A 26,012-nucleotide genomic window follows, 5' to 3' on the forward strand; every position below is an offset into this window, starting at 1 on the left:
GGTATGATCACCCAATAGAATGCTATTTTACCATTATGATGATAATTAGCACAGTCAGCCAACATTGAAAAACACTTATGATCGCTGCATTCTGATCTATTTCCTTACATTTCTTTGGTTACAGCCCTATAAAAATAGAAATGTGTAAGAGTAAAAAAGCAAAATAAAATACTGAAAGTTGTGTTAAGATGCTGAGATTATGAGTGAGTTTTTTCCTATGCCTGAGCGTTTAGTGAAAGGATTGTATTGCTTTTTGATAAAAACTTAAAGGAAGCTTCTCTCTGGAAGTAAATTCCTAAAGCAAACAAAACGCTGAGTCACCCACCGCCTGCCGTAGAGTATGGTTATTCTTCCCTAAGTGTCTCCTGAACATTTCCTCTTCTTGTGCCAACTCAAATAGGGTGGTTTCTGATTTGGCAAAAAAACAAAAAAAAAACAAAACCTCTGCCTCCTCCAAGAAGTCTCCCCTCACTATCGCCACTTGCAGTGACCTCCTCCAAGTTAGCCTCTCAAGCGGAGCACTTCCAGATACCATGTCTACCACATTTCAAGGACTTCGACCATCTTGACTGTGACATGAATGTATCTGGATGACATAATCTTTTCTCTGAAAGGTTCTTAAGAATGTTTACTCAAACATTCCTGGGGGTCTTTGTGGATAGATCACTGTTCTGAAGATGCTTGCAGAGAGTAGAGACCCAATAAAGAGTTGTTGGATTGAACAGAAATGGAGGGGCTGTTTCCCATTGGCTCAGCTCTGTTTCCTATTTGGGACTAGGCTCACAGATTGGAGTTCATTCTCAGGGACGTGATAACAGTGAGAGTACCAACTTGCAGGAAACTAATAAGTAACATTCAGACCTGAAAAGTCCACCAAACACAGAGGATCCCTTAGAACTGGCTTTGCCAAATGCCTTGGTTTCCTGCTAGAAGGCATGATCGCAAGTAGCTGGAAGTTTTTGTGCTCAAGTCTATGGGGCAAAAAGGTCTCATCCCTCATCCTAACCAACAGGGGAAGCAAGTCTCTGGAGACCATTCCAAAGGGCAAAGCACAGATAATCACCCAATGGAGAGCAGAGGGTAAGCCTGTGAATGCCATTGTTGCTGACCGTTTGTCCCAGGGAACAGCGGCCTCTGTGTGTGTGTGGGGGGGTGTCAATCAGTTAGTAACCTTGGGGAGACTCTGTGGCTATGTGTCTAGAGTCACTTAATCCCATCCGAAGGGATATTTAAGGGACAGGTCTTCATGAGATTTAAGGCCCAGGCATCAACTGACATGGCTGATTATTATTTATTAGTATAATTATTACAATTACCAAGTTATTTATTAAAAGGCTAGTATGTTTTTAATAAGCACAATCATGCAAAATATACACAATTCTGGATGTTTCATAGTCACAGGGATGCACGAGCAGTCACATTTCCATCCCTTTCTATGAATAATCTTTTTGTAAAAAGATTTAAGATGAAGATCATCCAGTAGACAATGTCCCACTGGAATGCTCTCTTGAATCATTCTCTTTTCCTTCTTTTCTTTTTTGTCAGCTCCCTCTTGAAGTCCTTCCCTGGCTCATCCCCCTCTGCCTTAGGGAGCATCAGCATTTACGTGTGCCCTGCCCCCCACCTCCGGGGGGGGTGTCTAATCATCTCCATACTTGAAGCTCCCACATCTCTGCCTTCAGTCAGGGTACAGCCACTTGACCTTCAGATCCACATTTTCAATTCCCCTGGTTATTTTCACCCAACTGTTCCTCATGGGTTCCAAACTCACTTTAAAAAAATCACATCATTGGGGCACCTGGGTGCCTTGGTCAGTTAAACGTCCAACTCTGGATTTCAGCTCAGGTCATGATCTCAGGGTCATGAGATGGAGCCCCATGTCAGGCTCCGTGCTCAGTGGGAAGTCTGCTTGTCCCCCTCCCTCTGCACCTCCCCCCACCATGCGCTTTCTCTCTCTTTTTCAAATCAATCAATCAATCAATCATACCATTACTTCTCCTCAAGCATGTTTCTCTGACATAGTCTAACTAAGGACAAGACCATCTCCTCCCTGCTCTGGAATCAGAAAGATTCTCTTCCTCTTATTCCCACTACATACTATTAGTCACCAATTCTACTGTTCAGTTTCTCAAGTAACCTTTGAATCCTTCCACATCAAGATTTTGTTACCTCTGGTCTAGAGAACTGCAACAGTGTTTTAACTGGTCATCTTTTGTGAAATTTCTCCCCCACCTATTCACTTCTCTCCTGCAGCCCATTCTCTGTACTGTTACCAGAATGGGTGTCTGAATATAAATCTATTGTCAGCATTTTTTGCTTGAAGAAGAAAGAGTTTTTGCAACTTCCCGTGCCCACTGGGTATCTGTTGGACCCCTGCTGGCTTCTCCGATGCTTCATGAGCTGCCCTAACCATGCTAGCTCAAGTCTAGCTACAATGGCCTTACAACTTGTAGACTGGGTACACTAAACTCTGCCATTTCCCCAATATGCTGTACTCCTTCAATAGTCCATGGCTTTGTGCATACTGTTCATTCTACCTGAATGACACCATAACCTTTCTGTTAACCATATGTATCTTTTACAACTGAGCTCCAAGGGAGGAGGGCAAGATGGTGGAGAGTAGGGGACCCTATTTCAACGAGTTCCCTGAATTGAGCTGGATATCTATTAGACCACTCTGAACACCCACCAATCAGCCTGAGATATAAGAAGATATATCTGGATCTCTACAAACAGAATATCTCTGATGGTCGGTTTTGAGGCATGACGCAGAGAGCCATAATTCTGTGGGCAGATATTGGAAGACAAACAGAAGGGGAAGGGAGCTGCCATAAGTGCTGGCACTGGGAAGGTGAAGTAACACAGGAGTGTAAAAGTGTCCCATGCTGCAGACCAGGCACAGACTTGAAGACCAGCAGTGGCAGGAAAAGGACTTTAGGACAGCCCCCCAGGCTGAATCCTGGAGCTGTGGGGGCATGTGTGTGGATTGGGGACAGCTGGCGGTTTTAGAAGCACAAAGGGCAGAGACGTACTTGGACCTAGAAGCAAGGGCTGGGAGAGCTGCTGTGGGGCACACAACCCAGGACGCTGTGTTTTTTACCAGCACAGACAAAAACAAAGTCAGTGTGACCTGGAGGGCTTTCTGGAGAACAAACTGTGATTACTCTGTTCTGAGACAGAAGTTTGGGTACTATCACTTCTGCTCTGACTCTTGGAAGTGATGCAGAAAGCGGCCAGCCAGGGAAAGCCACCAGAGAACAAAATCTCCCAAAACCGGTTTTCACTGAGCCCATCTCCCCCACAGGAAGTAGGGCAACCCTGCCCAAAAAGGGTTGCCTGAGTAACAGCATGGCAGGACCATCCCCCAGAAGACAGGCTGGAAGAACAAGAGGCCTACAACCCTAAGGTCCCCATAAAACAAGCACATCTTGCTTGGGTTGTAGTCAATAGTTTGGACTCTGTACATTCCCTCAACGCCCCCTCAACAGAATGACTAAGAGGAGAAACACCCAACACAGGAAAAATTCAGAGACTATGACCTCTGCCACAGAACTAATGTGTATGGATAGACGCGAGATGTCGGAAATAAACTTCAGGGTAACACTTATGCAGCCAATAGCTAGGCTGGAGAAAACCATTAATGGCAACATAGATTCTCCAAGGGCAGAAGTGAGAGCTGATCTGGCAGAACTTAAAAATGCTATCAGTGAGATCCGATCTAATCTAGATACTCTAACAGCTAGGGTAAATGAGGCAGAAGAACAAATTAGTGCTCTAGAAGACAAATTGATAGAAAAGAATGATCACAAGGAGGCCAGGACCCGACTGATTCCCTCAGGAATACTACCAAAAATTCAAAGAATAAATAATGCCTATTCTCTTGAAGCTGTTTAAAAAAATAGAAACAGAAGGAATATTTCCAGACTCTATGAGGCCAGCATTACCTTGATTCCAAACAGGAAAAGACCCTTTCAAAAAGGGGAATTTCAGACCTATATCCCTGATGAATATGGATGCCAAAATTCTCAGGAAGATCGTAGCTAGTAGGATCCAATAGTATATTAAAGGATTATCCAGCATGACCAGGTGGGATTTATACTGGGAATGCAAGGCTGGTTCACCATTTGCAAATCAATCAATGTGATAGAACACATTAATAAAGAAGAGAGAAGAACCACACAGTTCTTTCAATTGATGCGAAAAACATTTAAGAAAATACAGCATCCTTTCCTGATTAAAACTCTTCAAAGTGTAGGGATAAAGGGAACATTCCTCAATTTCACGAAAAACATCCATGAAAATCCCACAGCAAATATCATTCTCAATGGGGAAAAGCTGAGAGCCTTCCTCTTAAGATCAGGGACACGGCAAGTACGCCCGATCTTGCCACTTTTGTTCAACAGAGTGGTAGAAATCCTAGCAACAGCAATCAGACAAGAATAAGAAATAAAATATATTCAAACTGGCAAAGAAGAAGACAAACTCTCCCTCTCTTCTCAGATGACACAATACTTTATGTGGAAAATCCAAAATACTCCACCTCCAAATTACTAGAACTCATACAGCAATTCAGTAATGTGGCAGAATATAAAATTAATGCACTGAAATCAGTTGTTTTCTTATACACTAACAATGAAACTGTAGGAAAAGAAATTAGAGAATTGATTCGATTTATAATAGCACCAAAAAACCATAAGATACCTTGGCATAAACCTAACCAAAGAGGTAAAGGATCTATACCTTAGAAACTACAGAAAACTCAAGAAAGAAATTGAAGAAGACACAAAAAGATGGAAAAACATTCCATGTTCATGGATCGGAAAAATAAACATTGTTAAAATGTCTCTGCTGCCTAGAGCAATCTATATGTTCAATGCCATCCTGATCAAAATACCAGTGGCGTTTTTCAAAGTGCTGGAACAAACAATCCTAAAATTTGTACGGAATCAGAAAAGACCTCAAATGACCAAGGAAATGTTAAAAAAAAAAAAAAAAAAACAAAGCTGGAGGCATCATGTTGCCTGATTTCAAGCTATATTTCAAAGCTGTGATCACCAAGACAGCACAGTACTGGCACAAAAACAGACACATAGACCAATGGAACAGAAAAGAGAGTCCAGATATGGATCCTCAACTCTATAGTTAAATAATCTTCTACAAATCAGGAAAAAATATCCAATGGAAAAACGACAGTCTCTTCAGTAAGTGGTTCTGGGAAAATTGGACAGCTATATACAGAAGAATAAAACTTGACCATTCTCTTACACCAAACACAAAGATAAACTAAATGGACGAGAGACCCCAATGTGAGACAGGAATCCATCAAAATCCCAGAGGAGAACATAGGCAGTAACCTCTTTGACATCGGCCACAGCAACTTCTTTCAAGACATGTCTCCAAAGGCAAGGGAAACAAAAGTGAATATGAACTTTTAGAACTTCATCAAGATAGAAAGCTTCTGCACAGCAAAGGAAACAGTCAACAAAACAAAGAGACAACCCACAGAATGACAGAAGATATTTTCAAATGACACTACAGACAAAGGGCTGAAATCCAAGATTTATAAAGAACTTCTCAAACCCAATACCCAAAAAACAAATAATCAAGTTAAAAAAATGGGCAAAAGATGTGAACAGACTCTTCTCCAAAGAAGACATACAAATGGCTAACAGAAACATGAAAAAATGTTCATCCTTGTTAGCCATCAGGGAAATTCAAATCAAAACCACATTGAGATACCCCCTTATACCAGTCAGAATGGCAAAAATTGACAAGGCAAGAAACAATGAGTGTTGGAGAGGCTGGGGAGAAAGGGGAACCCTCTTACACTCTTTTTGGGAATGCAAGTTGGTACAGCCACTTTGGAAAACAGTGTGGAGGTTCCTCAAAAAATTAAAAATAGAGCTACCCTATGACCCTGAAATTGCGCTACTGGGTATTTACCCCAAAGACACATAAGTAGTGAAAAGAAAACCTGCACCCCAATGTTCATAGCCGAAATGTCCACAATAGCCAAACTGTGGAAGTAGTCAAGATGTCCTTTAACAGATGAATGGATAAAGAATGGATATATTCCATATACACAATGGAATATTATGCAGCCATCGGAAAGGATGAGTACCCACCATTTGCATAAACATGGATGGGACTGGAGATTATGCTAAGTGAAATAAGTCAAGCAGAGAACATTGATTATCATACAGTTTCACTTTTTGGGGAACATAAGGAATAGCATGGAGGACATTAGGAGAAGGAAGGGAAAAATGAAGAGGGGGAAATCAGAGCGGGGAGACAAACCATGAGAGGCTGTGGACTCCCAGAAACAAACTGGGGGTTTTAGTGGGGAGGGGGGTGGGGGGATGGGTGAGCCTGGTGATGGATATTAAGGAGGGCACATATTGCATGGAGCACTGGGTGTTATGCACAAACAATGAATCACAGAACACTGCATCAAAGATTAATGATGTACTGTATGGTGACTAACATAACGTAATAAATAAATAAATAAAACCGAGCTCAAGTATTCCCTGCACAGACCATCCTAACAGCTCACAAGTATTTAACGAATCACAAATAATGTGCTAAGCCTGCTTTTCCCTGGATAGAGTGAATTATACTTTTCTCCAGGCTCTTTTGAAATGCTGGCCATGCCTCCTTAATAGAACTAGTCATATGTTAGACTTAGCTCTACATTTGAAAACCCATGTTGCATTTGTCATTATGTTCTAGCACTTTGTTCTAAGCAATGCGTTAACAAAACCCTTCCAAAGCTCTCTAAGGCCAATCTGACCTTGAGTTAACTCTAGAACTCTACTACCCTGATGGCATGTTCTGTTTTCTGGCCTGCAGCCTTTGGATTGTCATGTATAGCCACTGGCTATACACTCACAGCAAGCCAATAGTCTTGTGAGTCTGAATACCTGGTTAAGAAACCCCCTTGGTGGGCAAAGAACAAGCCGAGTGAATGAGATCTGTATAGATTCAATGAGTGCTCCCTCCATTAGTTCATTAAAGAGGTCCACTTCTTGTCTTAGGAAAATTCGGTATAAAGACAGGGCCAATTCCCCTCCTCCTGTCTATCTCTCTGTCTCTCCCCCACCCCCCGCCCTTCCCTCCATCTTCCCTTGCCCTCCTCATTCCTATCTCTCTTAACAGAGAGAGAATCCTTACGTAACTGTAGAATGGTGGTTTTAACCCATGAAAATTTAGTCTGGAACAGATCATTTGGTTCTTTCCTTTACACACTAACATGTAAGCAAAGATAAAGCCGACTTACTTTAACCAGAGCTCTCTTGATGACATTGCCAATATCTTGCCTCCACTCAGGAATGTCAGGGTTGTGGTAATCCAAGTTTGGAGAGAATGACAATAGTTGGGACTGGAAATATTCTGCAAGGACAGAAGGTGTGTGAGTGGGGCTGAGAGAGGGATGGCAGACTAGCAGATGCTGTAATCACTGTGCTTTAGGGAAATCGTCCACTCTTCCATGTGGCCTCAGCTATAATTCCTTTTAATTGGCTTCTGAAAGAAGGTGGCACTTGGTGACTGGAAGGGGATTTTGCTCCCACCATGTAGGATTCCTAGCATCTTAAGCCCTTCTTCTAGTAAAAGAAAATTATTTGAAATGAAAGGTAAGTATGAACCCCAGAAGAAAGTATTTACTATTGGTGGTGGTATCGTGCAGAGCCGATGATAAAGCATTAACAAGCTGGGCTTGGTTGGAATCAAGCCTTGCCAAGTGTCTTCCCCTTAGTTCCTCTGACCTTCCTCCTAGAAACCATCTCAGGGGACTAGATCAAAATCCTGTGTGTAGAGTGTGGGTAATGTTCAGTTTCTTGACCCAGTCGGTGGGGCCACAGGTCTGTTTAATTTGTGGGAAGTCATGAAACTAAACAGTTGTTATGTGTGTACTCTTCTGCATTAAATTTACACTTTAGTAAAAATGCTTGCTTAAAAAAGTCCTCCAGGTGCCTGATGAGAGAGTATCAAATTGGCAGAGATGTAGGAAAAGGTGCTCACCTGAACTGAGGCTGAAGAAGTATGTTCTGAGTCAGAGGACTTTTTAGAAAGCCCCAGGTATAGTGGCAAGCTTTAGGGGCCTGGGGGAGGTTGTGTGAGATGGTGTTGGAAGCAAAACTTGATTTAAAATAGATTTAATAATTAGGAATGGTTTTCCAGGATTGAGAACAGGATGTTAGCCTTATTATCCACTCTTTTTTCTAGTTCTGCCTTCCCATCCTAGCCTTATTCTTGAGCCTTTGCAGCCAAGGATTTAGAATTTCTCAACAATTGGTTATATGGACTTCATCTCAGTAACTTAGCTATGAGTTCTGCAAGGAAAGGGAACCATGACTCCTCTTTTGAAATCACTGGTCCCCATGGTCACAAAGGGTTGGGGCTGCACACATGTTGTAGATACCTCAGCAGGACATCAGATCTAGCTGCCTCTATGACAGTCTTTCTAGCTTAGCATCCTTCAACTTACAATATGTGCTTGTCTAATGAGAGCCCCATCAGGATCATCTTAGGGAATGATAGATGCTTGTCTATGCCCATCTGTGCCAGTTTCTCTTGCAGCCTCAGTGTCTATTCAGGAACAAGGTAGAAGATATGTTTAGAAATCTCTTGTTGACCTACATAATTTCCTCCTGGTGTGGGGAATTTTCAAAGCAGTAAGGGGTTGCCATAAGGGTAGGCAGATGGTATTGATTGGGCAAGAGGGGGCAACACAGAACAATTTTCAGGGCTTACCATGCACAGCAATGTCTTTTGTGTCCTGGATAAGGGCATTCCCAGCAGCTACCTGGACAGTGATGGTGTTGGTGCCTTTGGCCAGGAATGTGAAGGAAATGCTGCTGTCCAAGGTGATGAGAGGCTAAAAGAAGGAAAGACACCCATTTAGTCCTCTGTGGGATATCAAATTTTCTTCCTTTCTTACAAATCTCAGACTGTCACAAATCTGCATGGTATTTGTGTGTCCCCAAGGGATCCTAATTTGAAACAAGAAAAAAGAAAATGACTTTTTGTAGCTTCCAAAAACTGTGATTATACCCAGTAACCAGGAAGAACAGTAATATCCTTAAAATACACTGTAAAGTGTAACCCCAAAAGATGAAGAAAAGATTGGACACTCTGGATTTTACATGTCACCCTCTTCCCTCTCCTGGGGCAAAGTAGAAGCAACATTTTTAACCTATTTCCGCTGGCTCTGGGAATAGATCATTTATTTCTCTTCTCCTCCAATATTCTGTGTCACTTGCATTTCCTCCTGTATTCCACCGGGGTGTAAGACCTTTCAGAGAGGTGGTCACATTTTATTTACTTCTGTATCACCCATCGTTGGCATATTACTTTCATGTAGTAGAATACACGTTAGTTGGATGCATGGTCCAATCACTGACATTTTATTATATCTGTGTTTTCCACTGCAAAGCATTTTTAACATTTTAAACAGGTTGGAAAATAATAAACATACATATCTGTGACCATTCGAATTCCTTTTTTTCTTTTTTCTGCTTTATTTCCCTGATCACAACATATACAGGTTTTCTAAGGATAGACAGAAACAGAATCTATTACTCTCCTGAGAATTTGGAACTTGATGAAAGCAGGTGCTTCTGGGAGAGAAGAATGCAGATCCTGAGGTTGAAGAGTCATTATTCAGTGGTCGTCTTAAGGCCTGCGTCCTTCCAAGTTCCTGCTGTTTTGCAAGGTACGACCCAGTAGTAGGAAGGTGCTCTGAGGCAGCTCTCAAAGAGATGTCACAAGCACAGATGAGCAGACTCCCTCTCCTCTTTGTATGTCAGGACAGCCATGGGACAGAGACCAAGAAGGCAGCCAGTTGGGGAGGCAAAGAGCAGTTCCTGAAGGGGGTGCGTGTGGACCAGCACTTATACAGCACACTCAGGCTCTCCTGACTGAACATGGTCTAGATACGTGTGTCAGAGCCCTGCAGAGGCTCACAGATGTGGCTCTCAGACAGCGTCCCTGCTGCAAGAATAGAATTGCTTTCTAGCTCAGAATTTCCAACTGGGCCTCTGAAACATAATTTGATTTCTTCTTCTTTAAAATTCTGGAGTCAGACAGGCTACCGTTGCACCACAAGTATTATGCCAAGAGAAATAAGTCAGTCAGAGAAAGACAAATACGTGTGGTTTCATTCATATGTGGAATTTAAGAAACAAAGCAAATGAACAAAGAGGAGAAGAGAGAGAGAGAGAGGCAAACAAAGACAGACTCTTAACTACGGAGAAGCAACTGATGGTTACCAGAAGGGAGTAGGTAGGGAGTGGGGGGTGGCGGGAGGGTTGAGTGAAACAGGTGATGGGGATGAAGGAGGGCACTTGCTGTGATGAACAATGGATGACGGATGGAAGTGTTGAATCACTGTATTGTACACCCGACACTAATATTACATTGTATGTTAACTAACTGGAATTTAGAAAAAATAAAATTCTGTAGTTCCCTTTTTTTTGACCAGGCTGACAGCTGGAGTTGGGCAAGAGGAGAGACATTGCAGTAAGCATGTGACATACCTTCTTCTTTGTTTGCTGTATGAAAGAAATATGTGAGTACAGAAAGGAAGGTATTTGTTTGAGCACTGGGTGTTATAGGTAAGGGATGAATCAGTAAGTTGTACTCCTAAAATCATTATTATACTACGTGTTAACTAACAGGAACTTTAAATAAAGTTTTGAAAAAAAAAAAAAAGAAAGAGAAACGCTCTTTCATTTAACTAAGGGCAGACCCCAGAGTTCAAGTATTCTTAAGGCTCAGTGACAGTCCATACAAGGGTGTGGCCTTCTAAATTAAATAATGAATGAGTTGCAAATAGGTTCTATGATATATATCAACTTCCATGAGCTGATAGTGGCTGTTTAGTGTCCTGGGTGGAGAAGGAAGCTAAAGTGAAGTTGGGTTCAGCATACCAATGTTGGCCATGGCAATGAAATAATGTGTAACACAGACTTGCCATTTCTAGTGTAATAAGAACAAAGACTTGAAATTCTGGCTTTATTTAGTTGCTATTGTAATAAATTACCTTTGGCAAACTTAGTTCCCATTTTGAGCTTCAGTTCTTTATCCGTTAAATGAAAAGTCTGGGTTGGAAAATCTTTGAGCACTTTATTCAGCAATCCAGAATATACAGGATTGATGAATGTCTTATGGCAAACTTTCTAGTCTCCACTAGTCAACCCATTCAATCTTAGCTGTTAGGAGACCTTCGTTTGCTTCACTACCTAGTCATATTCTTTGGAATGAAAATGAGATGCCACTATATACCCAACAGAATAGCTAAATTTTCTTTAAAAATTATAATATAAAATATGACTAAGGATGCAGAGCAACTAGAGCTCTCATACATTTCTTGGTGGGATATAAACTTAGGGAGAAGTTTAGTTTTACAAGAAATTGCAATAATTTTTCCCCAAAAAGTACCATCTTATATTTTATGACTTAGCAATTGCAGTCTTGAGAATTTAGTCGAGAGAAAAGAAAATATATGTCCACAAACAAATGTTCATGGAAGCTTATTCGTAACAGCCCCAAACTGGAAATAGCCCAGGAATTCATTAACAGGAAAAAGAATAAACAAGCAATAGTAAAAGAATAAACAAGCAATAAACAAGCAACAGTGAACATAAAAGTTTAAAAAATGATATATACAACAGTATGTATATGGATAAATCCCAAAACTATAAGAACTGAAAGAAGGCTTACATGAAAGAATTCATATGGTAGGATTTTATATATGAAGTTCTAGAACAGGCAAATCTAAGATAGAAAAAAAAAGGAGTGGTTGATTTTGAGGATTGGGGGTGAGTATTGACTGAGAAAGAGAACTTTCTGGAGTGATAGTAGTATTTATTTTGGTATAGATATTTTGACAAGAGTTTGCGTTACACGTGAATGCTTTTGTCAAAACTCAAAAAGTGCACACTTCAGATGTATGCATTTCATCACTGATACCACCATGGGGAAAAAAGTGTAAGGAAATACTGAACCCTAGTTAATGATTTGCAAGCTGAAGCATTTAGCGCCAAATATACTGGTGTCTAAAATTTGAAATGAGTGAAAAAATTAAGATTAACTGATGGATAGACAGAAGGACAGATAACCAGACATGTGATAAAACAAAAATAATAAAGGTTAATGGCAGACTACAGGTGGTATATAGATGTTCACTGTAAAATTATTTCAACTTTAGTGTATGTTTGAAGTTTTCCATAGTAAAATGTTGGGACAGAAACATGAAAGAAATAATCAATGTGATTTCATTTTTCCTGATTCCATGAATGACTCTGACCATGACTATATTCCATTTTGGTTTCCTGCCATCCCTGCTGTCATCGTCACACCTCTCACCACCAGGCGTTTTTCTCCCTTAACACTTATCTTTTCATGAAACCTTCACAAATTCCATGACATCTTCTTCATCTCTCACTGGTCCATATGCCTCCCCTTCTTCACACACTTTTGTAGCCTTAGACTTGGGTAGTTGGTACTCTTCTAGGCAAAGGCATCACTTTTTTAAAAAAAAAATTAATTTATTTACTTGAAAGAGAGAGAGCAGGGTGGGGAGGGGCAGAGCAAGAGATAAAGAGAGAATCATAAGCAGACACCCCACTGAGCATAGAGCCCAGTGCGGAGCTTGATCTCACAACTCTGAGATCCTGACCTGAGCTGAAATCAAGAGTCAGACACTTAACCAAATGAGCCACCCATGCACCCTTAAAGGCATCTCTTTTGAGAGGAGTGGAATTCTTCTCCTCCCTGAAGACTTGTGCTTCTCTCCCTTGGGCTGCTTCCTTAGGAGATCCAGGAGCCAAACAAGGGTGCAGGGCAGTAAGACAAAGGGGATGCCATCTATGGTGGGAGGGAGTGTGTCATCCGATCAGACAGTTAGGGCTCTGAGTTATGCCAAATAGTGCTGAATGGGAACACACGGTTCTCAGGTGGCAGGCCTCAGGCTTCCATGCTAGGGAAGAGATAGGAGCTAATTTTGTTTTCCAAATTGCCTTTGTTTTTCATCAGTTGATACGCTACCATGGCTGATTTCACCTTCCTTGCAAAGCTGGAACACTCAACAGGATTCCTGAATTCTTCGTTGGCCACCAATATCTAGGGTGTAATGCTAAATTAAATCAAGTATTGTAAGGTTCATTTACTAAATCTATTAGGCAAGCAGACACATTTATTAAGCCAGACCTCTGTTAATCCAAGCAAATTGGCCTTTCAGAGCTCGACAAATCCAACAGGCAGCTGATTGACTTCTCTTTCTCTTTGCTTTGTCCAAGCTGCGGGGCCAGCCCACAGTAAGACCCCTTGGAATAATATACCTCATTCCCTGCCTAGGTTGGGGGTTACATCCCTGCCCACAAACTCCCTTACTGCGACAGGTCACATATTATCCACTGAACCCAGAGAGATATCAACAAACTCAGGGTGACTATTTAGTTATGAGATTTCCACTTGACTAATTGAACAAGGAGCTTCAGGGAAATCTTTGGATGCAGCCTACACCAGTTTCCCAGACGCTGTAAGTCAAGTTAATATTGAACATTATAAAACCTCCACAATTTAAATGTATACCTTGATAAAAGCTGCCATTCCCAAATTGGACAGACTATGCAATCACTAGGCTTGCCTTACTTAAAGCCTTCAGCAGATTATACAGTTACATGTAAAAAAGCATTTACCAGATGAAGTGGAAAAGGCAGGATACGTAGTGGCAGATATACTGATTAGAACTATGTAAAACAACCTGAAATAAATACAAAGACCAGAATGAAGTAAAGCAAAAGAAGATCTATAGGTGTGTTATGGCTATGGGATTAATGTGAAAATTCATAGGGAAAAAAATCCCCTCAAACCTTCACACACACACACACACACACACACACACACACACAGACATATCCAAAAGCTCATCAAAAGTCTAAAGAATCACTGTCAATAAATCTGGTTCTATCTTCTGTCACCCCATCATAAATATGAACTTCAAACAAAAAGCATCATTTATGCCATTGAAAGCCACCTGTTATGTGTCCCCCCACCTTCCAGTTCTTTCTCTAAATCTACGCCCAAATGAATCCTCAGTTTTATCTGTATCTGTCTATACAGAACACAACCATGTCTTACCTTTCCGTACAAATCTCTTTCCCCTCCTCTGTCTCAATTCGAGTGTTTTTTCAACACCAGGTTAAGACCAACTTCATCCATGACTCACTCCATGATCAGCAAGGTGTGCGTCCATCACCATTGAGGCAGCTTGACTGGGCCAGTAACATTACATTCCTACCATCATACAACTTCAGATTCTCAAACAGATTATTTCTTAACGGAAACAAATGGAATTTACCCTGATTTGTATTTTTCACAAAGTCTAGCACAAAATATGGGCTCTTGAAAAAGATCCACAGAGCTACTGAGGCAAATTCACATCTCTCCTGGTCAGTTTGTTGGTATGTGAGACTATTATTGAATTTTAGGAATGCTCGCTTTCTTCTATTTACTTATACATCACACTTGCTCATCATCCTTGCACCTGTGTCCATCATGCCTTCTCATTTGGACTATAACCTCCTTGAAGGTAGGGACAATGTTGTATGAGCTCCTCTAGTCTGGAGAGCACCAAGTAAAGGGCTAGATATAACAGTTTGGGTGAAAAATTCTTTTTGAGAGCTTGATTTAATTCAACCATCTGGGTGAACCTGCCCAATTCTCTTAGTCACAAGACACACACACACTCATAAAACATTACTTTCCAAGGTTATTAGCCTAAGTGTTTTCTCTGAAAAATGGGATAATTTCTCCATCAGTAATGTCCTAATGATTAAATTAAATAATGTGTACGAAGAGCTTTCTACAAAGCAGAAGTAGGAATAAATGCTCCAAATTAGCTCCTTTTACAGATCAGTTTGCTAGTCAAAGGGAACTAAAATAGCTCCAAAATCAGAGAGCTCACCAAAACACTCAAAGATACTCATTAATTTGCCAGCCAAATATGGTGCTCATTGGACCAGTTATTGGGCAATGAAATCACCTCAATGTGTATCTGGTATGGTGCTGGCAAAGAGCACTGAAAATATACCTCCTTCACTGAACCAAATGACCATTCTCAGAGGTGGGAAAGAATCTATTGAACCAAGTCAGACACACCATCGAAAATGTAGATGCCATTGACGCAAATGATGAGCCCAACAGTGACTAATATTTTCAAGTGCTTAGATTCTAAGCACATCTAAGTTACTAATATTTACTATTCCTAATTATCATTTACTTACTGTTAGTTACTAATAGTTACTGCTATTATTATTCTGGCATTATAATGACCAAAACCGAGGTTCAGAGAAATTACATGACTTGATTAAAGGCATATGCAAAAAGGAATCTGAGTCTGGACTGCAACCTAGATTCATCCTATTTCAAAACTACTCTATGCTGGGTATTTGAGCAGCACTTAGTGCTCAAGCTTAGAGATGGAAATTCCTAACTGAAGGAACGCTCAGTTCATCACCACACCAAAGCAAAACAAAACAAACCAAAAAACAAACTATAATGCCATTCTGTAATTTAAAATTTCTGTTTTAATATGGCATAATATAGATAAGCTAGAGAGATATTTGAAATAATAACTCAGTGATGTTCATGGATTCAACATTAGTATCCTTGCTCTACAGGAAAAAAAAAAAACAACACTGAGATTTAGATCAGGTGATTTGTTCAAATGGACACAGATAATCATTAGAGAAGCAGAAACTTGACTCTGCAGTCCCTTTATCCACTTCTGTGTTTATTTTCAAAGATACTAATCTAGTAAGGGTCTTAAAATTCAGATCTTAGAATACTCAAAGGGAAAAAACAAATTAAAGGGGAAAAATGGCATGGTAGAAAAATGCTGTGTCTCTAGCTCCTCAGGGTTTCTGAGTAAATCACTGTGTTGACAATGGCCAAGAACTACCCTTTTTGTGCACAGCAGCCTCAGTAAAGATCACCAGGTAAAGGACACTAACAGAAAAGAATTCCCTGGCTGGACAGCCAAAGTTCTCAGCAGAGAAATGAACTTCTCTAGTTCTAATTTCTCTTCCCAAATGATTTTCTCTTTTTCGTTCATCATGTATGCCTGCCAGTGACTGAACTAGGATTTTAGGGTCTGTAACCTCCAGAAGACAAACAGATTGATGTAGCTAAAGCATCCGGGGACTGGGGATGGAGCATGGTAGCAGGGAGTTAGGAGACCTGGCTCTACAATTAACCAGATGTTTGAACCTGGGATGCTCATCTCACACAGGAAGCTTTACTTCTCTAACATACCAAATGGAGATCTTAATAACCAACCTCTGTATCTCTTGTCCTGGTGAACAGTAAGTCCAGAAATGCAAAAGCTTTGAACCTCTACTAAGAAACTGACTTGAAAGTGTACAGCATGAACAGTGCAAATAGAAAAAGGGTCCCTTGTGTCCATAAGTGTAGTTCTTTTTTCAACCCATCCTAACTCCCAGGTTTTATATCGAAATTAAAAGCATCCATTTAGTGAGTACCTAGTGTGTGTCAGTGATTTATATAGTATCTCACTTAGCTTTCACAACAGTCAAGATGATAAAGGCATTATTCATTCCAGTTTGTGTTGAGCAAATTAAATTTTAGGTCAAATGACTTCCTCAAGCTCACATAAGCCAGCAGTGTTTCTGTGACTCCAAGGTCCATGTTTACACCATGTCATTGCCTCCCTAAGAAAGAGCAGGGGCGAACCTTCTCCCATTCCTATCATGCAGGGCCTGAAGTTCTTTTCAGTCTTCAGTCATCTCGAAACAAACAAAACCATCATTGCTCATTCCTTTTTCAAAGGAATTACTATACCAGAACTGAGTATTTATTTCTTTTTTCCTCGAGATGTCCAGCATTTCCAAGTCTGATATGATATCTTTCTTAAATTATTTTTCAAAAATGAAAGATCATGGGATTTCTGGATGGCTCAGTTGGTTAATCATCTGACTCTTGATTTCAGCTCAGGTCATGATCTCAGCATCGTGAGATTAGGCCCTATGTCAGGCTTCACATTCAGCACCAACTCTGCTTGTCCCCCTCCCTCTGTTCCTCCTCCCACATGTGCTCTCAAATAAATAAATAAATAAAATATTTTTTAAAGATAAAAAGTCTAAGATGAGCAATGACAATCACATCAAGAATGGCCAAGGAATAGAGCTTCCCTATGACCCTGCAATTGCACTACTGGGTATTTACCCCAAAGATACAGATGTAGTGAAAAGAAGGGCCATCTGTACCCCAATGTTTATAGCAGCAATGGCCATGGTCACCAAACTGTGGAAGGAACCAAGATGCCCTTCAACGGACGAATGGATAAGGAAGATGTGGTCCATATACACTATGGAGTATTATGCCTCCATCAGAACGGATGAATACCCAACTTTAGTAGCAACATGGACGGGACTGGAAGAGATTATGCTGGGTGAAATAAGAAAAGCAGAGAGAGTCAATTATCATATGGTTTCACTTATTTGTGGAGCATAACAAATAACATGGAGGACAAGGGGAGATGGAGAAGAGAAGGGAGTTGAGGGAAATTGGAAGGGGAGGTGAACCATGAGAGACTATGGACTCTGGAAGGGGCGGGGGGGTGGGAGGTTGGGGGAACCAGGTGGTGGGTATTAGGGAGGGCACGTATTGCATGGAGCACTGGGTGTGGTGCAAAAACAATGAATACTGTTATGCTGAAAAGAAATAAAAAATTAAAAAAAAAAAGAATGGCCAAGGAAAATGTAAAGACAAAACCAGGAATAGAGAAAAACATTAAGCCATTACATTTAGGGACCCTCAGCCTAACTGCTTCCAAATCCTTTTATATAAGCTTGCGCATTGTTAACACAAGCGTCACCGTCACCAGTAGCTGGGAGTAGGGAGGACGTGACAAGTTCAGAGTCTGGCCCTCTGAGTTCCCTTCTTAGAGACTTGTCAGCATCCCCTGCTATTCCTTAAATGAACCTTGGCCTTGTAGATCACCTAGTAGGTCTTGGAGAAGGGTTCTTTATATGAATTACCCCCTTTGATTTTCATAGCCTTGCATTTAGAGAAAGAATTCACATTTCCAGATGGAGTTGCTGGGTCCAGAGATGCTAAGTGACTCCCTTAACATTATATATCTTGTGGGTAGAAAGCCCAGGATTAAAAAAATATATATAAGGTGAATAAAGTTTTAAAAATATTGATTATGGAAGCAAGTTTGTGGAGCTTCTCAAGGTACTCTTTCTTCTTTAGGATTGTTTGAACTTTCCCTATTATAATAATGAACCTAGTATAGAGACGAATGTGTTATTCAATTCTGTGGATTCATAGCTTCACTAAGTACTCCCTATTATTCCCATCCCTGGTGCCCCCAACATCAAAATGGCAGCTAGGGCCCAGGAGAAATCAGTACAGATCTACTCAGACATAGATCAGAAAGGGCCAAACCTTCGTGCTATTGCCGAACCACCAGAAATAGGTAAGGGTCCCCAGTTGACTGGGCCACACAACTGCACTGATGTTGACCTCCTTATTTCTTATGGCGACAAATGGCACTCGGAGATGAACATGTTCCACGGGACCTGGGGGAACATGGGAAACAATGTCAGTGTTTCTGTTCCTGGAATAAACAAAGTTTATCACACCCCCAGATTCTTAATCTTAACCCTTATTACCATCAACTATAATAAAACAAGGATCACAAACTCACAAATGTTGAAGTGTGTGTGTGTGTGTGTGTGTGTGCTTGCAACAAATCACCCTGTATAATAGGGAACTTAAACCAGGCTTCAGACTTTTTGAGTGACATCTGAAATTCATTTACATCTGATGTGCCCAACCATGAATGCTTATGAACCTCCAATCCAAGGACAAAGCTAGTTGACTAGACACTTAGCCAATAAATAGGAAGATAAACAGCAGTCTCTTTCATTTCTGACAATTAGCCTGTATTGTGATGTGGGGTCAGTGCAACGTGTGGAGGGCTCTTCCATTATCCTTGATTGTTAATTGGTTCCATCCTCTTCAACAATCCGCCATTGTGCCTGTCATCTGCAATACTCAGTGGGTGTCATTCAGAAGCTGGCAAGGCTGTTTTACAAAAAGGAAAATGTGTATCTCCCTAAATCAAAGGAGAAACAAAGGCCATGTTCCCAAAGAATAAAAAAGCTGTTTGCAAAAAGGTGACCAAATTTCTCTTCTTTTCCCTCAGAAAACCGATACAAGTAGGGAGAGAACATACATGAACATACCCTACCCATAATAAATGAGGACTGTCATTTAACTCATTTCCAAAATAAAATGAGAAGAGGAAAGAAAATGCTGATGTGAAACATTAACATGTCAGTGTCACACTCTGGGATGGAGATGAGATGTTGTTTTTCAACTTTGGGGGGTTTTCTCCTTCTCCTTTCTCCCCTTCTTTCTTTTCTCTCTCTTTTCCTTCCTTTCTTCTTCCTTCTTAACTTTTCTTATACCCCTCCTACTTAACCAAATCAAATTAAAGTATTCTAATTAGCTGTTCACACGCTGCTAGTGCATAGTTTCCATTATGATAGCACTGATGTGCGAACATGGCTAAAGGTCAAGACTGCAGTCCACACATCTCCTTCACCTGGGGGCCCCTAGTTCTTCTCACAGGTGGGACATTTTCCCGACCACTTAGCCTTCACTATTTACATCATGGGTCACTCTGGGGACAGTTCAGTTTAAAAGGAAGACAACAGATGGCTTCTTCTCATTTCTGGTCTGGTTTAAATTTAGCTGTATGATCTTTTCCTCTATCTTCCAGAGCCGTGATACTACACAGTCCATTACTGCATCCCCTGCCTTCCTTATAGGAATAAAAACATATGATTAGGACGTGCGGATGTTAAAAGTACTATAGCATTAGATTTGGGTTGTCACTGTTTCTACCATCACCATCTCCACCAACACTGTCTCCGTGTATCATTGGGTGGAAGTCCCTCAAAGACAGTGGGAGTTCATCTGACTCTATGTTGTAGGTAAATATATGTTTGGGGGAGAAGATGTTGGCACAAAGACTGATGTTTAAGTGAAGGGAGCAGTCTGGTCGGCTTGGCCCTGTCCACACTGCATTTTTCAGAACAAGCAGCAAGTGTTCGAGAATCTGTGTATTTACCACCTGAGAATAGTCTGTGCCTACATCTCTCTGACCACAGACAGATGACCCTGAAGGTTTCTCCCAGCAAATAATTTCTTTTAGCAAATCATTTTAACCTTGTTGCTTCAGAAACACATTTGGCTGAAGGGTTAGTTATTTTCAATAAGAAAGTCTGCTCAATTATTTCTCTATGATTTGATTGTTCGTGAAAACAATAAAAAAAATGAAACACAAGGTATGAGTAAACACTGGCTCCTTTTGTGACTTTATTTACTCATTTGTAGGACTTTATGTGATTTATCTTTCTTTATTGTTCACGTTTTGCTGATCCGTGGGGAAGAGAATGAGACAGTAGGAAGGAGTCTCTGACCAGCCATGTCCTGGCAGGAAGGCGAGAACTCTGTGTCTTACAAGAACACCTCAGAGTCTTTCTCGGTGCTCAGATGCAGAGCTCATTCCTCCCCTGCTGGGAAAAGGGTGCTTTACCCTTAAAGTTAAAATTCCTGTTATTTCTCTCCTCGAAATGCATGAAGCTCATTCCCCTGCCAGCTCTTCAGAACCCCGGGCCTTTTCTCAGTTAAGTGATGATACTGCTAATGGCTTGTGGCCCTGGAAATTCTTCTCAGCTTTCTGTCACTCAGGGACCTTGGTCCAGCCACACATTGTCAGGGACCTATGCCCAAAAAGATAAAACGAGATCTCCTTCTGCCTAGACTCATGCCAAACAAAAGGATATGGCTTCCATGAATTGGCACGCCATCAAACATAATCACTTGTATTCCAGCTTAAAGACAAGCGTGTTTGGCTAAATAGAATCTCAAGGAACAACAACATGTAACAGCTTTTTAGGGCAAAGAACCTGAGACAGAAGCTTCAGGCTTCAACCTAGGGATGAACACACCATAGACCAGGGAGAAGAAAGCTGAAGGGATTCAAGAGAGACCATAGAAAATGTCTAAAACCCTGTCAAATAGTGCTCTTTTTGATAAAAATCTAATAATCTGTGTGAGATTGGTTATTATGGGTGGCTAACAACTACTTTTGTTAGCTAATGGCCCAAGGTGAGGCCAAGAGCAGTTTCCACTATAATAACTGTCTGGTAAATGCAGCCATGATTGATGTGGAGGGAATTATGAGCATGATAAAAGTTTCAAGGAACATTTCCTCCTTTAAGCACATAACCCACAGTATAAATCGGTTCCTGGCTGTTGTATTTTTTGCCACTAAGATACACTGGGCTTTACACCCTTCAGGCAGGTCCACTATTGGTGGAATTAGGAATATGGGTGGGGAAAGTAGTTGGGAGAGAGGAAAGTAAATTTTCTCTCTTTGTCTTCATTTTTAAATGCAGCAGTAGTGTCAGACAGAAAGTTAGTGGGTAGTATTTAGTAATTACTATAACAGGCCACATTCATCATGAGCCAAGCTGGGTGTAAGTGGCATTTCGTACACTGTGCAGCTAAATGTTAACATAGACCTCAAATTGTCATCCTTAGAAAGTCTTGTATGCAAGACTAGTTCTTGCTAGCACCTGGAAACTTGGCTTTGAGAGTATTTCCAGTCAACATGTAACTGATGAGAGTGGTTCACTATGCCTAGACTATTTATGCCAACAATATGGTTTATTCTAAATACGTACTTTCCTTGAGATGTCTGGAATTCTGGCAGATACGTGGCAGAGAATGCCTACTTGACTAGTCCTCAATACAAACCATGGGTACCCTATGACCCAGCAATTGCACTACTGGGTATTTACCCCAAAGACACAGATGTAGTGAACAGAAGGGGCACCTGCACCCCAATGTTCTTAGCTGCAATGTCCACAATAGCCAAACTGTGGAAGGAACTGAGATGTCCTTCAACAGATGAATGAATAAAGAAGATGTGGTTCATATATACAATGGAATATTACTCAGCCGTCAGAAAGGATGAATATCTACCATTTACATCAAAATGGATAGGACTGGAGGGTACTATGCTAAGTGAAATAAGTCAACCAGAAAAACATAATTATCATATGGTTTCACTCACATGTGGAATATAAGGAATAGTGCGGAGGACCATAGAGGAAGGGAGGGGAAAATTAATGGGAAAAAATCAGAGAGAGAGAGAGACAAATGATACAAGATTCTTGACTCGGGGAAATAAACTGAGGATTAAGAAAAGGGATGTGGGTAGGGGGAATGGGATAACAGATGATCGGCATTAAAGAAGGCACGTGATATGATGAGCACTGGGTGTTATACTCAAATGATGAATCATTGAACACTGTATCAGAAATTAATGACGTGCTATAACTTGGCTAGTTGAATTTAAATTTAAAAATTAAGTATAAAATCAAAACAAAACAAAACATGGGTACTGAGTCTCTAAGGAATTTCTCTGGTAAATAGCCCTCCTCACATGTTCCTGGAACTCCTTGCTAGAGGAATTACACATGTCTTGTGTGACACCATGGGGAGGAGGGCACAAATGGCTTCCTCCAGACTTTGCCCCATGGCCCTTTTCCCTTTGTTGATCTTGCTATTTCTCCTGTAATAAATCAGAGTCTGAGTATTATTATGTGTAGAGTCCTATAAGTCTTTTTAGTGAAGCAAAAACGTGAGGGTGTGATCTTGGGGACCCCTGAGCCATACATATAATCCAATCTGATTCTCATAGCTTCCTTATAACTTAAGTACTAAGATGAGGAATCAGAAGTTTGTAAAGTGTACAAAATTTGACCAATATTATATGTTTAACAAAGGCATATGATCAGATTTCAAACAGAGATCCTGTTGTTCTAAACTCTGGCTTATGAATGCTTGGGACACCACCTGCTTGGGTTTTTGACCTTGTGTTTCTGACACAAAATGAGTAGAGTTGGTGGAGTGTGGCCCATAGTTCTAGTAGCACCTGGCCTCCCCTATCAGAATGCAAACTCTGCCAGGCCCAGGCCATTCATGTCTGTATTGTTGCTTCCCCAGGTCCTTGCAGAGTGCATATATATATCAACAGAGACTTGTTGAATAAATTAGTAAATAATTGGGTGTTTTATTTATAGTCCCTATTTGCTGTAATAAGAGCCCCATGAGGCAAAGTACCAGTTAGAATTAAGCCATTTTAAAGCTGGAGTTCAGAAGACCCACAGAAGAAATAATTTACCTCATGGCCATGTAGCCTGGCATCTCTAGGGACAGAACTGATCTATAATCTGGGTGTCCTCTTATGCACAACCCCTCTCACTGTCCTTGTGATACAATTAGGATCAAAATGCTAGAAGACTAGGTGGTTTACAGTTTTCCAGAAATCTTTTAAATGTGGGTTGTTTATAGAGTGGAGTTTGTCGTCACTGAGTTGGAAGTACTCCTTGTATTCACTTAGACCCTTTAAAATATACATTTCACCATAAGTAGCATATTACTCCCAAAACATCATGGGGTATATCAATTATAACTATGGAATCCTTTAGGCTCATGAATATCACTGATTAAAGCATAGGAAATCAATACCAAACTCATAAGCATATGTCTTGACCCAACATTCTAAAATCATACTATTTAAATTCTAGTGTACATGACTTTAATAATCCCAGTATAGCAGATACACAAAACGTATCCCCGACAAAGTAGTTTAGAACTTCAGCTGTTGTTTGGTTTGTGCCAAGCAATGGTCAATAGCAGTGAAATATATTCTAGAACAAAAACAAAAAAATTGGAGAGTCTTTAGAATTGTTCATAACAGGAGTGAACTTGCAGTAACCTTGTATATAAGAATTAAGTTCTTTTTTGTGTTCAGTACTACATTTAAAAAATCTAAACATGTCTCTCTAATCTTTCTTTGGGTCTTCCAACAGAGATTAGAAACTTCCTTTGATTTGGGCTGCCTTCACTCATAGCAGCTTGAAAGTGAACTTGTGACTGTGAACCAGATGAGTTTCTTCTTCCTAGATCCTTATGAGTCTCTAAAGCAAAGGGAAGGGACTTTGACCTGAATGTGTATCTGCCTGTGTACACTTCCATCAGTACACAGTGGAACTGAAAAGAAGGACCCAGTTGGCAATGTTATCCCAACTTGCAAAATAATCTACTTCAGTACCAGAAAACTGAAACATGGATGAGCACACATCTCAGTCTTTCAATTTGGGTCATTACTTGGTGTAGTAGTCATGCCAAATCTAGTCTCAACTCTGCATCCTAGCAGTCTGTGGACAGCGGGAGTTGTCAACTGGAAGGAGCATAAGAAAGGAGATGGTTCAGGCTACTTACAAACCACATGTAGGAAGAGGACAGCAGTGTCCGAGCCCAGGCTGTTCTCCGCATAGGCCGTCACCTGGAAGATTCCTGCACTCTTGTACACATGCTTGATGCCATCCTCGATGGGGCTGAAGTTAGCATAGGACACTGCAATTCCATCCCCAAAGTCAAGCTGGATGTTTGTCCTTTGGAGATCACCCTGAACGGGAGGAACAGCAGTTGGCCAGGGCTCGTTGACATGGTCAGGTCTGACTCCTATTGGATGCTTGGTCCTGTGTCTTCAGCATCACCCTTCTGTGGACCCAGAGCCACTCCCAGGAGGCTGAAGCACCCTCCATACAATTAGCAATCAGAACCTTATCTGATATCTAGCAGGCACTATAGGCAGTACTATGGACCTGTTATCCCTGCATACCCAAGCTTGGGGCAGCCTGAGCTGGTTGAATGGGCACTAGGGGATAGCATAAAGCCTCTAGGGAGCTCTGGAGTGGGAAGGCCGAGGCATTCCCTGGCTTCCTCACACACTTGGTTGAATTATTCCTCTCCTGTGTCAAAATCATAACAATAGCAATAATAGTAACACCTGACACTTAGGAAATCTCTTTCCAGTTCCAAGTAATTAATCTCACAACTTTATAATGCAAAAAGCATTACTTCCCCATTTTACAAATGGAGACAAAAAGAAATTAAGTAAGTAGACCCAAGTTACACAGCTAGTAGTGGAAGAGACAAGTTTTGAACCCAGGCAGTCTGGTTTCAACACTGATGCTCTCAATTACATTGCTAAAATTATAATTGTTTCATGTTTTCAGATTTATTATTACATTCTAAGCATTATGCTAATCACTTAACACATACTCTATTCAAAACTTTCAAAATAACTGTGAGATAGGATGGTTATTCCCAGTCTAGACATGAATCCTGCTTTCCAGTCAAAATTACATCTGCACTCTGTTGACCTTAGATTTCCCTAAACCTGCCTACACCCCTCTTCCCTGAAGCCTTTTCCACCATCACAGCTCACCAATCTCTGCTTCTTGGAAGAGCAAGAGCCCCCCAGCTGCTGCCTGGTGGTAGGAGGGCATGGGTTCAGGTGAGTACATCTTACCATCCTAAGCTAATACTTGGCTTCTTAAGAGGTGATGTTGAACTCCACCCTTCCTTGTTCCTCCTCCCACTATAGTAGGTCAATGACTTTGGATAAATGCAATTGAACCTGACCACAAAACAAGGATCCTACGTAAAAAAGAAGAATCAGCTCTCTCTATTTACAAAGAGTGTTGATGGAATAAAAAGGGATACACATCATTTTGGAATTATGAGCCAATCCTCCCGTCCAGTGAATGTGCACTGATCACAGTTTCATGTTCTGCCTCATCCCCCATGGCAACCCAGATGTGAGTGAAATATTGATACGTGCTCCCTTGTCCCCTGCACAATGTTGACTACCCTTGAGTTTATGAATATAAATTGAAGTGGAAATGAACTGGAGGCAATTCAAATGGATAAGATCGTGGCTCTTCACATCCATTCAAGAGAAGGTTTTTATAATGCTGGTCCTGGAAACTCCCTAGTGGAAATGTGATAATGACCTCCTCTGAATCTTAAAGTCTTTTAATTCAAGCCCC

General features: G+C 40.9%; 1 protein-coding gene across 4 annotated transcripts in view; it reads right to left on the bottom strand.

Moving 5' to 3' along the window:
- The window catches only part of SORCS3 (sortilin related VPS10 domain containing receptor 3), a 580,244-nt gene that overhangs the window by 10,221 nt on the left and 544,011 nt on the right, over positions 1–26,012 (bottom strand). For all 4 annotated transcript variants that reach the window (XM_032880553.1, XM_032880561.1, XM_032880570.1 and 1 more), the window contains 4 exons: positions 24,397–24,583; positions 18,475–18,608; positions 8,752–8,875; positions 7,277–7,389 (listed from right to left, as the gene is read on the bottom strand). In XM_032880553.1, the coding sequence (XP_032736444.1) occupies positions 7,277–7,389; positions 8,752–8,875; positions 18,475–18,608; positions 24,397–24,583 (558 nt within the window). The remainder of the gene's footprint in view (positions 1–7,276; positions 7,390–8,751; positions 8,876–18,474; positions 18,609–24,396; positions 24,584–26,012) is intronic.

The sequence above is a fragment of the Lontra canadensis genome, unplaced genomic scaffold, assembly GCF_010015895.1.
Source record: "Lontra canadensis isolate GAN:19392208 unplaced genomic scaffold, GSC_riverotter_1.0 scaffold3, whole genome shotgun sequence".
NCBI lineage: Eukaryota > Metazoa > Chordata > Mammalia > Carnivora > Mustelidae > Lontra > Lontra canadensis.